Source organism: Strix uralensis, chromosome 3 (assembly GCF_047716275.1).
Source record: "Strix uralensis isolate ZFMK-TIS-50842 chromosome 3, bStrUra1, whole genome shotgun sequence".
NCBI lineage: Eukaryota > Metazoa > Chordata > Aves > Strigiformes > Strigidae > Strix > Strix uralensis.
The window spans coordinates 89,149,961-89,165,536 of record NC_133974.1 but is presented as its reverse complement, the minus strand read 5'-3'; the positions used below and the strand labels follow the sequence as shown (position 1 = coordinate 89,165,536).

Below are 15,576 nucleotides of genomic sequence, written 5' to 3'. Positions count from 1 at the left end.
ATGGCGCAGGTCCCGCCGCGGGCGCGGAGCGAGGCGTTCCGGCGGGGAGGGCTGCCCCGTCCCCCTCGCCCCACGGCCCGGCGGGAGCCCCGCGCCCGGCACCCCCGCGCGTGAGGGCGGCGCGGGGTCCGCGCGCGGAGCCGCTGCGCTCGGGCGGGTATTTACGGTCCGGGCGCGCGCGGGCGCCGTTACGGTAGCGGGGCGGGGGAGGGGGGCGCAGGGGGGGAGGGACGACGTGCGCGGGGGCGGGGCGGGCAGTGCTGCGTGCTCGGCCCCGCGAGGCGCGTCTCCCTCGCGAGCTCGGTGAAAGGATTTGGCGCCAGGCGGGTCCGCTCTGCAGCTGCCGCAGCCGCACGAACCAGCCGCGCCACCCACCCACCGCCTCCCGCCGGGGCCTCGACCCAGAGCCGCCGCCGCCGTCCGCCCCAGCCCCGAGTCGCCCGCGCACCGCCCAGGGATCGAGCCGCCGCCGCCATGAGCTGCTCGCCCGTGAACGTGAAGAAGCTGAAGGTGTCGGAGCTGAAGGAGGAGCTGAAAAAGCGGCGCCTCTCCGACAAGGGCCTCAAGGCCGAGCTCATGGAGCGGCTCCAGGCCGCGCTAGACCAGGAGGAGGCCGGCGGGGGAGGCCCCGCCAGCAGCGCAGTTGAGCCTGGCAACGGCAGCATGGAGGGGGAGGCAGCCGAGAGCGGCGGGGGCGCCTCGCAGCTCCACCAAGGAGGAGGCCCCGACCAGGCCGCGGCCTCCACCGCGGAGGACGACGACGAGGAAGGGCTGGAGGCCGCCGATGGCGACGCCATGGAGCTGGGCGAGGAGAACGGCGAGCGGGCGGGGGCCGGGGGCGGCCCCATGGAAGAGGAGGCGGGCGGCGAGGAGGAGGAAGAGGAGGAGGAGGAGGACGAGAACGGAGACGACCAGGGTTTCCAAGAGGGGGAGGACGAGCTCGCCGACGAGGAGGAGGCCGCGGCCGGGGACGCCAACGGGCACGGGGAGCAGCAGCCGCCGCAGACCCAGCCCCAGCAGCAGCAGCAGCAGCCCCCGCCGCTCCTCCAGCCGCGCGGCGCCGCCAAGGAAGCCCCCGGTAAAAGCGCTGGCGGCGCCTCGGGGGCCCCGGCGGCGGCGGCCCCCTCCGGCCAGGCGGGCCCCGCCAAGCAGCAGCAGCAGCAGCAGAAGAAAGCGGAAGGTGGCGGTGGCGGCGGCCGCCCCGGGGCTCAGGCCACCGGGGGTGAGTGTGCGCGGCGGGAAGGGGGGGCGGGAGGCCGTTAATCCCCCCCCCCCCGGCAACCCCTCGGGGGGGGGTGGGGGTGGGGGGGGCAACAACCAGGAGGGCGGTTTCCGGGGCGCGCGCGGGGTGGTGTTCGCGGCCGGCGCGAGAGCGGGCGCGACGGCGGCGCCTCCCCCGCGGGGGGGTGAGGGGGGGTTGGGGTGTTCCGCCGCCCCCCGCGCGGCACCGCGTGGTCCCATCTAGGCGCTGCGCCGGGCCCCGCGCGGGGGGCGGGGGTCCCGTGAGGGGCCGTTTCGCGGGGCCGGAGGAGGAGGGGCCGGGGGGGAGGGAGGAGGTGCGGGGAAGGGGCCGCCGGGGGGTGGGGGGGGAGAGGTGGCGGCGGAGGGGCCGCTGGGGCGCGCTGTATTGTGCTGAGGAGCGCTGGGCGGCGTGACGTCACTTCCGGCCTGGGCGCCGCACGGGATGGCGTTGGGAAGGCCGGGTACAATGGAGGCGGGAGGAGGCGGAATCCCTTCCCTGCAGGCAGCCGGGCGGCCCCGCGCGGGGCTCCCGCCCGGGCCGCCGCGCCCGCGCTGCCGGGAGGAGGCGCCGTCGTGCGGATCGCTCGGTGTCCTTGCGGGCGGCCGGGAATGTCCTGCGGCGGAGGGGGGCGGGGGGAGGGTTTTTTTGTCCGATTTCTTTTTTTTTTTTTCCTTTTCTCCCCCCCCCCCCCCCCCGCTTGGGAGCGGTCTGGCTTTTCTGTGGGGATCTTAGCAGCGAGGACTGCCAGCTGCTGCGTGGTGTACGGGCCATTTCTGTCGTGGATCAGAAATTATTTAGCAGACAGGTTTTGAGTTCTCTGAGAAAATTCGAGATTCGTATTTATCTCTCGGTACAAAACAAAATTCTTCTTTAGGATACTATAGCTTTTCTCATGCTGTAGGTTCTTACAGTTTCCAAAGTTGGAACCGGCTTTTATTCCCAGCGAAAGAGTTGCTTTGTGTAATTAAAATATATAATTCATTCTATTGCAGGAGATGCTAAAACGGAACAAAAACCTGGTGAGAAAAAGAGGGGAGTGAAGAGGCCACGTGAAGACCATGGCCGTGGATATTTTGAATACATTGAGGAAAATAAGTATAGCAGGTAAATAAACTTGATGCTGGGCAGCGTTTTGTGACTGAGGAGAAAACTACAGAAATGCTTATTTTAACAGCCTGAAAATACAGGTAGCTTTATTTTGTTTGTTTTTGGTTTGTTCAGGGCAAAGTCCCCTCAACCACCTGTTGAAGAAGAAGATGAACACTTTGATGACACAGTGGTTTGTCTTGATACTTGTGAGTAAACATGCTTTCCTTTACTCTGGAAAGATGTGATGTTATGCTTTTAATCTTAAAACCACACTTTCTGAAGTGTGGGGTGAACACATTCCTTGACCATCATTACCAAGTAATTTTAAAAAAAAAAAAAACAATTAGAAATGTTTCCGCCCATTTTCAATATACCAAAGATATATAAAAATGGATCTTTACATTAGCAGTAATGAGCTTGGTTTTCCCATGAAGTCTGTGATACACAGTTTGCTGAAGAAATTTTAGCCAAAACACTATAATCTAGTATGGAAACTAATTTGGTCAAGTGTAAAGTGAGCATAGAACACCCTGGAAACAGCTTGAGAAACTAATTATATAGCACACAAGCTTTTCACTTCAGAAAGTTCCGAGAGTCATCTATAGTGTAGGTGGTTACAGTAGTAAAATATGTGAAGTGAGCTTCCTGCATAGCTTGCTGAGGCCCTACTTACATACCAACCACTGAAGTATTTTTTCATGTTTTCTGATTAAACTTCACCAAAAAATCAGGTAAGGCCTCCTGAAAAGTGACCCATTCATGCAACCTGGGAATTTTAAGAGGTGGGGGGGTGTGATTTGTGTAAATGGGATGGCACAGACACTTTGGGGGAAAGGCACAGAAATTGACAAGTACCTACAAACAGTGGGGGTGTTTTGAGGCAGATTATAAATGTTACTGTTGAAGTGCCATGGAAGGAAAGCTTAAATTTTGGCATTATCTGGCATATTTGCTAGTAGTCCCAAGTGTTTTTTTCCCCAATAAATGTTCTGAAATGGAAGGAGGTATGAGTTTACAGCCATGTAAATTGCCGAAAATGCCATCCTTGACATTTTGATAACTAAATGTCAAGTTTCTAGCTACTAACCTGGTGAGTGGCCACCTTTGTGGGAGCTTCTGATTTTTCCCAATAACTGAGTAGTAGCCAGTTTTCATTATTATTATTATAGTAAAAAGTCTTGTTACTGGAAAAAGTTTGTGGTTTGATTTAAAGTGTTGACAGACTGCATGGAGATCAGCATCAAACATAGCTTTAAGACTGAATTGTGTAACAACCTGGCACTGTCTTTTCTGGACCATAATGATCCAGACATATAAGAGGTTTAGCACTCTTAAGTGCTTTTTATTACCTATGTCTTAAATGGAAGCTATAACTTGAAATTCTGTTCTTATTTGTTCTAAAAGTAGCCTACACAGGTGGGTTTGGTCTGTATGTTTTTTGTCTGGTTTTCATGCAACAAATCAAAGTAGTAATGAGAACACTTGGATCACAAATACTGTAGTTGCAACTGTGGGATGGCTGTATGCAAACAAAACAAGATCTCATGCATGGGAGTTACCAGTAATACAGGGAAGACTGCATTTTAGTGTGCTCGGGCAGCATGCAGATTTTACACGAGGGCAGAACTCACTGCTTGCTCTCTTTGCACCTTTCTTGTAACAGTCAAATAGGTTTGGAGTTTCTTCTATGGATTCCTTGCTCTGGGGAATTCAAGTGCTGTATCCTGCACCTCATGTTACCATTTTGCATTGTCTTTTTGAAGCCTACTGGAGGATTAATTTGAAATTTCATAGTGTGCAGCTCTGAAGATGTCTGTAAAACAAAAGTTTCACTTAAGTTCTTAGAGTGGTAGGTGAATTCATAGTGCAGATTGTGTTTCTTAGGTGAAGTAGGTTCTCTTACCACATGCTGTGTGCTTAACCTATCTGCACTTGACTTAACTGACTTTATTTTAATTGGCTTAATCTAATTGGACTTGCTAAATGACTATATTAACCAAAGACAGTACTGCTTTCAGTACTTAAACAAAAATACTTGTGTTCCTATTTACTTATCAGCTGCCCTTAGGTTTGGGCATGAGGGGTAAGAAGACTTAAAAAAAAAAAAAAAAAAAAAAAGGTGTCTAGCAAATAATGCAAAGAGCACGATGCAGTTTCCTTTGCTCTGTATTGATGGAAATACCTCAGGTAACTGACAGAAAAGCTTCAAATAGATGAGACGAAATTTTGGTTTTTAAGCAGATGGAAAAAACAGGGAATTTGGTGACAGAAGTGAAGGTGGCACCTTGAAAATTATTCTTGTCAGCTGGCTTTTACTAAGATTTTTGGCTGAGCTTCAGCCTGCAGCTCCATCTAGGCATGTGTTCAGTTGGTCTCCTGAGAGATACTGAGCACTTGGTGGCAGTTTGTCTCAAAAATCACCTTTGAAAGCTGAAATCGCCTTTAATGCATAAAATTGAACAGCTGTACTTTATTTTGTAATAATAAGAGTAAGCAGAATTATTTTTATGTTAACAGATAACTGTGACCTGCATTTTAAAATCTCAAGAGACCGGTTTAGCGCTTCCTCTCTGACCATGGAAAGCTTTGCTTTCCTTTGGGCTGGAGGGAGAGCATCCTATGGAGTTTCTAAAGGCAAAGTCTGCTTTGAGATGAAGGTGAGTTAAACTGATGTTTTATGGGAGGTTGTTTTGCATGCTTAAATATAATATTGTTCATACTTGTCAGTTTTTTGACTTAGTTGAAACTAATTCAGGTGAACAGGGCTTTCAGAAGGCCTTCTCTTAGGAGCCCATGAAATGGTTCTTGATAAAAAATGGCTCAATTTGCAAAACTGCTTCTTCTTTTATAAGAACTTCAATTTAACAAAAAAAAAATCCGCTTCCATTTGCCCTGAATGTGTAAAATTCTGGTCTTATTTTTGAACGAATAGTTTTATTTGGCACCTCATGCACCCACACTTGAAGAATTTTGATACTCACTAGTCAGAAGTTTCCTTGTACTTTGTGAAGATTACAGGAAGCTTGGCTTTTTTTTTAAAAAAGGGATATAAATTATCCCAGCAGTCCTTTTTTCTTTTCCTACTTACTCTTTGAATTTGACCTGCTCTAAGCAGGGATTTGGGCTAGATGACCTCCAGGGTCCCTTCCAACCTCAGTAATTCTGACCTGTGTACACAGTGGATGTGAGTGCGTAGCTGGTACTTGAATTTTGAGAGCAAGAGTTCTCCTAAAGGCTAAGAATGGCAAAGAGCAATCAGCCTTGTAATAATAAACGGATTTCTCCAACTTCTTGATGAAAGAATAACAGGAGGCACAAAGCCTGAGTTTTATTCTTTTTTCTGGACTTAAAGGCTTCTTTGTACATGATGTGCCTGTGTATATAAATGCTTACCCTGTTCTCTTCTAGTACTTTCAAATCTAACTACTACCATGAGGGGTGGGCAGCAATCCCATTCTCCATGCTCTTGCACGGAGTGCTTTCTGTGTCTGTTGGTAGCTGTAACTTTCGAAGCCCAATGAAGCGAAATTGATGTCATACTTATTGCCCTGTTCACTTTCAAATCAGTTTCACCTCTGTCACCTGACTCCAATAGTTGTGTAAACTGGTGGGATGTTGATCAGTTTCTCACTTTGGTGAAGTTTGTAAAGGCAGTTAAAAAATAGCTGGTTGCCTACAGATTCTAGTGCTGTTAGGTGGGTTTTTTTGAATCTGGTTATGTTGTTTGGAAGCTGGCAACTTGCCCAGGAAGTCTGCTTACTGTGGAAAGGGATGAGTGTAATATTTTCCCCAGTCTATGTGAAGCAATTTTTTTTATCCATTACCACACTTTATTGGTAAAGTAATTTAATCCTAACTTCATGGTGATTTATTTTTTAAAAATACCTATACATCTTGTCTGTGATTTGAATACAGTATCAAAAGGATTAAGGCTTTTGGCCACTGAGAGGAACTGCTGTGACTAAGTGCTTTGAAGGTACATGGTATCTTGCATCTTCATTGCTCAGTCGGGAGATGTAACTGTTTAGTCATTGGCTTGTGGTTTCACATACTTAAGCATGTTTTATTTTTGCAGAAGGTGATTACTCAGACTTAGCAAAGATTTGACCAAAGAGTAAAGGTTCCAGATGTTACCTTTGTGTTTCCATCTTGTTTGTGTTTAATAAATACTGCATACCTTTTAATGAGTAATTTAAAAATAGGTTACGGAAAAGATTCCTGTTAAACACCTGTACACAAAAGACATTGACATACATGAAGTGCGAGTTGGCTGGTCCCTCAACACAAGTGGAATGTTGCTTGGTAAGATTTAAGCATTTGATTACTTCTGTATTATTTGTTGTGTACGTGGTTGAAGTTTTAAGTCATCTTTTCTTAAGCAGATGGGAAGAGCTTAGTGACTGTAGTCCACGTGTATTCTGAAAAGTGCTCCTAACCTGAATCATTCACTGGACATGGTGCGAGAAAGTTTATTATTGGGACCAAATAAAGTTGTTAAGTATTCAGGCCTGTAAGGAGTACGTGATTTGAGAGTTAGTTCTTTCAGTCATCATGTATGGGTTGTGGAGAACATTCTTAAAGACCTGACAAGATTAAGGAGTTCTCCTTTTTGTGTAGTGTCATAAATAAGAAGGGGTTTTTTTGCCCTGTTGTTATTTTGTTTGTTTTGGAGTGTGGTATATGATATAACCAGTGAAGAAAAATTTCTGGATAACTATCATTCTTTTGGCTTGGGGGGAGAATGCTCATTTCTGAGAGTAGCTAGGAAGAAAGAAGTACAGCTTCATTAGATATATGGGAACCGATCTTAATGGTATTTATAACTATTACCTGCTGCTGAGATGCATCTTTGTGGGAAATGTATATGAATCGGTATGTTCTAGCATCAGCAGCAGCTTTCTAGTTAAGTACTTAAGTTCCACCTGAGTCCTTGTGTTTGACGCTTCCTGTTAGCTTGTTCCTTGCAGCTTCATCCTCAGCTGTCGCATAGGCTGAATGTCTGCTAAACTCCCTTTAAAATGGGGAGGGGTAAGTGCTACTGGAGACTAAATTCAGAAAGCCTTTCTGACTAACTACATTACAGGTATACCGGTGCATAATCAGGTCTTCAGTATTTAAAAATACTTGCTCACGTCTTTATGTCAACATGAATCTGGAACCAGCAGCATAAGTCTTTTAAAACTGGGATGGGGGAGACACTGCTGTTCCATCTCAAGTCAGAGTATTCTTGAGAACAAGAACAAGCTGTAGCTGTTTGGGGGTCGTAGCTTGTCTTGACATTAATAAAAACATTCCGAAAGCAGCTTACTTAAGTAGCTGTAAAGTGATTGTATTTCTAAAAGATTAGGTGAAAATGCTTATTTTTTAATAAGTTTAAATTATTTCTTCAGGTGAAGAAGAATTTTCTTACGGGTATTCCCTAAAAGGAATAAAGACATGCAATTGTGAGACTGAAGACTTTGGTGAGAAGTTTGATGAAAATGATGTGATTGGATGTTTTGCTGTAAGTTTTCACTTATATTTTCTTTTGAGGAAAAATATCCTTGAATTTTTAGACTGCTTTGATGTGAGAAGCAGTAAACCAAATACAGAAAAACTTGGAGCAAGGCAAGTTGTTTAACACAGGGAGGAGGTAGAAATAGCAGGTATTATCAAGTGACTGCTGTTACCATGTTAAGATTTTATTCACAGACAAATGTCCTTAAAGCCTTTTGAAAAAAATCTGATCTTAAATGAGATGGTCATTGACAGTAGTTCATTTTAAGAGAAAACTTTTAAGTAGTTCCTTTACGATATAAGTGTTACAGAAGCTGAGTGAATATAGCCAATATAGTGAAATGACTAATATAACTTTATAGAATGAGATGAGTAATTTTATCCAAACTAATGCTTTGTCTGAAAACCAGAATTTTGATGGTGATGAAGTGGAACTCTCATATTCCAAGAACGGACAAGAGCTTGGTGTTGCATTCAAAATAAGTAAGGAAGTTCTTGATGGGCGGCCACTCTTCCCACATGTTCTCTGCCATAACTGTGCAGTTGAGTTCAACTTTGGTCAGAAGGAGGAACCTTACTTTCCTGTACCTGAAGAGTATACCTTCATCCAGAAGGTCCCCCTGGAGGATAGGGTCCGAGGACCAAAGGGACCTGAGCAAAAGAAAGATTGTGAGGTAAGTTTCTTGTTGATAATATCAAAGTTAATGAGATAAATGAACAGAAGTAGTGTAGTTTAAGCGGACAATCGTACAATTCTCTGACCTTTTTGTTTGGGGGCTTTAATACTTGGTATCCCGTGACGCTTCAACCCCTGCCCCCACACCCCCCACGCAGTTTCCATTAGCCTTGCTCGTCTAAGCTGCATATTAAAGGAAATCTTCGAACTCGTATCTCAAGTATAGAACCTGTTGTCATAGGTGGTGATGATGATTGGCTTGCCTGGAGCTGGCAAGACTACATGGGTTACCAAACATGCAGCAGCAAATCCTGGGAAATACAACATTCTTGGAACAAATACTATTATGGACAAAATGATGGTAAGTGATAATACAACATTTGTTGATAAGTTAAAGACTTGCTGTAAATCCAAGGTCTGTGGCTGCCACGGGGTACTTTTGTATCAGATTTAAGGAACTGGCTACTGGTTAGCTAGTGACCGTTAAAGATTATTGTCTTGCTGAGCTGCAGCTCCTATATGGCACGTCAGGATTCTGAAGCTTTTTGGGGTACTATTTAAGAGATAGTCAACTGTTGTTGACCAAGTATTACTGTTCCTCTGTATAGCACTGCCATCAGAATAGAACATTTAGCTTTGAATTAGTAATGTGATGAATATACCTTAGATTGAGCTGTATTGATTCACATAGATACTTTGATTATAAAAGCTTTATGTCTTATGGAGGCTTTGGGAACTCCAGGCATGAGTTTGTAGCCATGGCCTTGAATTGAACAATCCTTGAAGCGACATGAAAAGTATTTAGCAAAGGAAAATGTCAGCCACATGTATGAGGGCTGCTCTAACTCTGAAATCTCTCTGTAGGTTGCAGGTTTTAAGCGACAGATGGCAGACACTGGAAAACTTAACACGCTGTTGCAGAGAGCTCCACAGTGTCTTGGGAAGTTCATTGAGATTGCAGCTCGTAAGAAGCGGAATTTCATTTTAGATCAGGTAGAAGCTTCAGTGAAAAATGGTTAAGGAAATTTGTTATAGGCTATAGTGCAGTAATTAAATGGGATTAAAGTTATGTTGTAATGTTTCACTTACTGACTTACTACTCATTCAGGGGACACAAAGTTGAGATATTACTACAAATGCTTGTCTGAACTTCTCTGGATTTATGGGATGTGGGAGGAATAGTGTGTTAACACGTGGATATGAGCTCGTAACTTTGCATTATGCAGCATCTTTATGTCCAGTTATTTGTAAACTTCATTGCAAGCTCTTGTAGAGGTGAAGTCTATACACCATAAGTTGACTTCCTTAACTCTTACAATGACAGCTACGTGTAGTAAGTTACTGCATTTTTTTCAGACAAATGTGTCTGCAGCTGCGCAGAGGAGAAAAATGTGCCTGTTTGCAGGCTTCCAGCGCAAAGCAGTTGTTGTTTGCCCAAAAGATGAAGACTACAAGCAAAGAACACAAAAGAAGGCAGAGGTGGAGGGAAAAGATCTTCCAGAGCATGCAGTTCTCAAAATGAAAGGCATGGAACATAATCCTATACTGTGTTTTAGGATGCTGAGTATCTGTTTAAAGGATTAAGTAAACGTGAAGTCTAAAAAATCACTTTATCTTAAACAGTTGTACTTTAAACAAAACTGGAAGACTATTGTAACTTGTAGGACAACACTATATTGTGTTCCCTCTGCTGCAGTCCTTAACACTACTCAGTTATGCTGATATGCTTCATGCAGATGCACAAAGCTGTCTTGGCATAAAGTGCCCTATATAAGTGACATATTTGGCAGAAACTGGTATTCTGAATGGAGGCTTATAAAAGAAAAAAAAGATATAGGCAGAATGTTTTCAAGGTTTGGAACAGTACTGGCAACTCCATGAAGACCTGTTTATTTCCTTTGTCACTGTTACACTTATTAAATGCTCAAATTATGTAATTTTGTCCCTATGCTGAGGGAATGCAGGGGGTGGGAGGAAGAATGGGAGAAAGGTGGTTAAATTACAGCTTTGATTGTAGCTGAATGTAGATGCTGAATACTCAGTGTTTTTGCAATTATAGGGAACTTCACACTGCCAGAGGTAGCAGAATGTTTTGATGAAATAATCTATGTAGAGTTGCAAAAAGAAGAAGCTCAGAAGCTTTTGGAACAATATAAAGAAGAAAGTAAGAAATCTCTTCCGCCAGAAAAGAAGCAGAACACTGGCTCAAAGAAGAACAAGAAGAGCAATAAAAATCAATTTAATAGGGGTCAGAGAGGACGTGGAGGATTCAACATGCGGGGCAACTTCAGAGGAGGAGGTGAGCCTAGAAATAAGCCTGTAAACCTTGGAGGTTGCTGCTGCTGTGGGGGAAAAAGGTTGTAGTACTTGCGTTGTGATAATTATGTAGTGGGAACCTCGATTTCAACTTAATGAAGTTTAATGTATTAGTACAAAGTTAATTGTCCAACTTTAAAAGTGAGGATTGTCAAAATCCTGGATTACACTGTTCCTGTGGTTTGAGTCACAGCTTGGAGGTTTTGTGTTGGGCTTGGTGTTCGCTTGTACACCAGACTGTATTGGGCGGGGCAGTGCATGGTTAAATTACCATTTTTCACTATGACCAGATGACTTAACCTTTGCACCAAAATTTTTGCACTGGATGTGGACATCTGATTTCTGTACCATCATTATTTTGAACAATAATCTTCACGTAAGAAATACTTAAGACCTAACAGTTACTTGACTGAAGTAACTCTCTCCCTGCAGTCCCCGGCAATCGTGGTGGATACAACAGGAGGGGAGGCAACATGCCTCAGCGAGGTGGTGGAGGTGGCGGTGGTGGCGGTGGCAGCAGCGGTGCAATTGGCTACCCATATCCTCGTGGCCCTGTCTTTCCAAGCAGAGGTGGCTACTCAAACAGAGGAAACTATAACAGAGGTGGAATGCCCAACAGGGGAAACTACAACCAGGTGATGCTTTGGGAGGGGTTTATTAGTTGAACTACAGTACTCTGGGTAATGTTGTTTGGAAGGTTTCGTGGCTGTGAATAACCACAGGCTTGGTTGTGGTACTACACTAATCCCACACTAAAAGGCCTGGGTTTCCAGTTTAGTGTATGTGCCCGGAGCTCTCAGTGTTGCCTGAGAAGTTCTGATGCTGCTGCGAGGGTTCCATATTAAGACTGTATCTCTGTCCTGTTCAAGATGAGAATTTTTAGGGCTTGTGTGTGAAGGCTTGTGTTTTGGGGGTTTTTATCTTTATTTTGTCTCCAAATAGTAAGTAACCGTTGTTTGGCCTTAAGGTCAAGGTGTATCTTTATCCAGGATTTGGGGAACTTTCTGGAAATAACTCTGGAGAAAGTCTTTGTTTTGGTGTCCGGTATCAAATGCAACTAGTAGAGACATACTAACCTAGGTCTTAACTAATGGAATATCATTGGAAGTATGTGAAAACATAATTTGGATTACGGAAAAACCAGCAGATGGAGCCCAAGCTAGTAAACATGGCTCAGGTTTGTCTAACACTGACAAACAGGGGAAATGCAATATTTAACCTAGTCGTATCAATGTCCCTTTTTAATATCGTAACTTTTATTTGAAGTTTTGTGGACTAGCTCTTCTATTTTCAGTTGTATGATCCATATCCTTTTGTCTGATCAGATAACACATCCTTGCAGCAACTACAGCCTTTCCGAACTAAAAATAGGCAAGCTCTTGTATTTTTAGTTGTCCTGGTGCACTTTAGCAGCTGGAAATAGGGTGAGTCAAAACTGGATTAGCCAGCTTTCCAGACCACCACCACCACCAGTTTGAGCTGGCTTATTAATTCTGAGGTCCTTGCCTCATGTTTAAGAAGCAGTTCCGGGGGAGGGGGGAGCAGCTTTTGGTATTCTAGTGGTTTTCAGGAAGGTTTTTGGCGTGGTTTATTTTTTTTGACATAGGCCTTGGTGCCTCATAAAGATTCTATATGGTATGTGATGCTTTGGTGGTAATAGTACGCTTCTGAAAAATCTGTGTAAATGAAGTAGTTAAAAACTGTTGTCCTCTTGCAGAACTTCAGAGGAAGGGGAAATAATCGTGGCTACAAAAACCAATCTCAGGGCTACAACCAGTGGCAGCAGGGTGTAAGTAGTCATAACTACCTTTTCACTGATTGTTAACTTGACTATTTCAAAATGCTGTCTGAAATAATTATTTGTGCAATCAAAACTGGATAGCAAAATCTTTTCATGCTAGGTAATAGGACTATAAATAGTTTTCTGTGCAAAACTTAATGGTCTTGGTATATCAAATATCAGCTATGGCTTATCGGTCTTAATGGTATGTAGTATTTGGCTTCACATTACTACTGTGAAGTGAACTCTCAACTGCCTTCGGTTGTTTAGGAACTTGCTGCTATTTGAGAGGACTTTAATCTTCTCGAGTTCCAGAAGAACTAGATGTTTGTTAAACACTTCTCTTCTGTAAGAAATGTAACCATTATGTGATGACAGGTTAAAATTAACTATTTATCCATTTATTGCAGCAATTCTGGGGTCAGAAGCCATGGAGTCAGCATTATCACCAAGGATATTATTGAATACCCAAATAAATGAACTGATACATATTTCTCCAAAACCTTCACAAGAAGTCGACTGTTTTCTTTAGTAGGCTAACTTTTTAAACATTCCACAAGAGGAAGTGCCTGCGGGTTCCTTTTTTAGAAGCTTTGTGGGTTGATTTTTTTCTTTTCTTTTTTTGTACATTTTTAATTGCAGTTTTAAAGTGATTCGTAAGAGAACCTCAGCATTGTGCACGATAAGAGAATGTGTCAGTATTTCAGGGTTCTACATTTTATCTGTAAAATGTGACTTTTTTTTTACCACAACAAAAGTAAAACGTTGCTTTGTACCTGGTGTCTTTTTATTAAAGAATTTTCTCCTTTTTCCCCATCCCCCAATTTCTAAGAAACAGTCGTGAGTCATGTCACAATACGATAGAAATGTTAGCAACCAGATTCGTACGGAGGCTCCTTGGTAGCCCTCATGAATACCATGAGATTATGTAAAGCTCCATATTACACTCCATCCTCTCTATGAAGCTTCTGGGTGGGGAGGGGAGGAGGGAGAGGTAAAAGTTTCTGGCAATAACTAGGACTTTTTTGTAACATTTGGAACTCAATAAGACATTGGGGGCAAAGAGGAAGCCTGGGGCTAAATAGTGAAGGTGGAGTGTATGTAGAAGCTCTTAAAGCTGTAAAACTTGGTTGCATTATTTGTGGAGGCTCAAACTTGTGAAGGTACAACACCATAATTTCTTTTCCATTTGTTCTGCATTTTGATTCTGAAAAGAAGCTGGCTTTGCCCATTTCTTATTAAACAAAACTTGTTGTAAATCCAGTTGTCTAATGGGATCTATATGAAGTTAGCTGTGTGTCTGTATAACTCTTTCCCCACAAAATACTGTATACCTAGTGTGCTTGTAGTAGTTACTCCACCATTTTGTAAGCTAATGAAACTGTGAGTCACCCATTTTATATCTAATTTTTAATCATGTCAATTCTCAAATGGGTGTATCTCCTTAGCCTGCTGATTCCTTCTCTCTAAAGAAAGTGGGTGGAGAAATTTAACTCTAGACGTTTGTTTGCAATAAAATAAATTCATTTTACTCTTGTTTTGGGATTGTCGCCATCAAGGTCTAAAATCCCTTTAAGGCTATAAAGAGGAAGAGAATGTATGAAAGCAATGATGTTGGACAGTTTTAAACTCATTACTGTGTACATGCTGAAATACTTGTGTTTCTTTAAAAATCTAAACTGGTGGTTGCTCTGTTAGAGATATATCACATGTATAATCTCACAATTTTAACCTGGTTCTGTGTACAGGGCAGAAGTCTGAGTTGTGCTTGCATCATGTAAATCCACTTAACCTATTTATTGTAAAATAGACGTTAGGGAAGGAGTGGGGGAAGAAACTGGACAGGGAGTAGGACAGAAGGAGGCTTGTCATGGAGAATGAATCCTGGAGTTGATGGAGAGCTTCGATTTGTTTTAACTGCTATTTTGTTCAGATTTACGCTTTTGTAAAATTGTAGTGGCTATGTTAGCGGCTAATTTCCTTGCATTTTAGTGCTGTAAGACAGGGGAGAGACATAACCGTCTTAAGTCTACTGGTGGTGGTACACATGTGGGAACACATGTCCCTGCCAGCATCGGGGTTGGGAGTTGCCTCCTGCCTTCCTCACGGCAGTGCACAGACTAGCAGAGGCTTAACAAGCAGCAGCCTCGACCTAGAGTCGGCCTAGCGTGCTTGAAACTTCTCAAGTGTTAGTTGATCTCTAATAGTCTTCAGAAGTAAAGGTAAAGTTGTGTTGCTCTTCTAGCCTTTATAGCAGATGACATTGCATACTGACATTAAACATTAACAGCACCACCTCCTTGTTAATATTGCTTTAAATCATCCCTTTACTTTGAATGAGAAAAATGTAAATTGTCTTTAAAGAAACACTAGTCGATGAACCAGAAATGTGGGGAATCAACCCAATTCTGTTTTGCTGCAATGGAATTTTCTTTAGTCTTGCAAAAAAAGTTCAGTGTAATCTCCCTATTACCCTCCTCACAGGAACTAACACTTTGTATGGAGTGCTGATCCTTTGCTTATTTTGGTACTCTATAAAATTATATAGTCTTAAACTGAAATATAAGAGCCTACACTTACTACGTGGTTGTAAAGCTTGTATTTTAATTCAAGAGTCTGGGATGTTTTGTTCTCAATTCTTCACTGTATGGTGTTTTAAAACAAAAAAAAAGCCACACAACTATCTTACATGTGAAAGAGGAGTATCTGTTTCTACAAAAAATACTCCTATATGAAAAAAGCTGGTTTGATCAGTTCAGCAACCAATCTGTGTGCTGCCTGTGTTCTGAGGTACAGAGTTCAAAAAAGCTTCACCCTGAGCACCACAGAGGCAGGCGTAGAGCAGAAAGGGGGTAGGAGGGGCTCACCGCCTCCCTGCTTGCTGCCCCAGCAGAGCCCAGACGGTCCCGGGTCAGGCTGGATGTTGGTGCAGCCCGGGGCCCCCCACAAAGGAGAGAGACTCCCACCATTGATCTT

The 15,576-nt window shown here is 43.8% G+C and overlaps 1 protein-coding gene across 1 annotated transcript; it reads left to right on the top strand.

Annotated features, from left to right (window-relative positions):
• The first annotated feature begins 254 nt into the window (after positions 1–254).
• On the top strand, positions 255–15,182 carry HNRNPU (heterogeneous nuclear ribonucleoprotein U). Its single transcript, XM_074863265.1, has 14 exons — positions 255–1,222; positions 2,236–2,347; positions 2,465–2,538; positions 4,850–4,989; positions 6,535–6,634; positions 7,723–7,835; positions 8,239–8,502; positions 8,746–8,865; positions 9,369–9,497; positions 9,861–10,029; positions 10,564–10,803; positions 11,253–11,455; positions 12,538–12,609; positions 13,011–15,182. Exons 1-14 carry the CDS (start codon positions 475–477, stop codon positions 13,062–13,064), a joined length of 2,538 nt encoding a protein of 845 aa, XP_074719366.1. The 5' UTR covers positions 255–474; the 3' UTR covers positions 13,065–15,182.
• The last annotated feature ends 394 nt before the right edge of the window (positions 15,183–15,576 follow it).

What these genes read in the sequence shown, in the direction of transcription:
- HNRNPU (XM_074863265.1), top strand. Translation starts at nt 475, where the DNA reads ATGAGCTGCTCGCCCGTGAACGTGAAGAAGCTGAAGGTGTCGGAGCTG. An exon ending in CGGGGCTCAGGCCACCGGGG is followed by an intron (nt 1,223 to 2,235) that starts GTGAGTGTGCGC and finishes ATTCTATTGCAG; the next exon opens with GAGATGCTAAAACGGAACAA. An exon ending in CTATTATGGACAAAATGATG is followed by an intron (nt 8,866 to 9,368) that starts GTAAGTGATAAT and finishes ATCTCTCTGTAG; the next exon opens with GTTGCAGGTTTTAAGCGACA.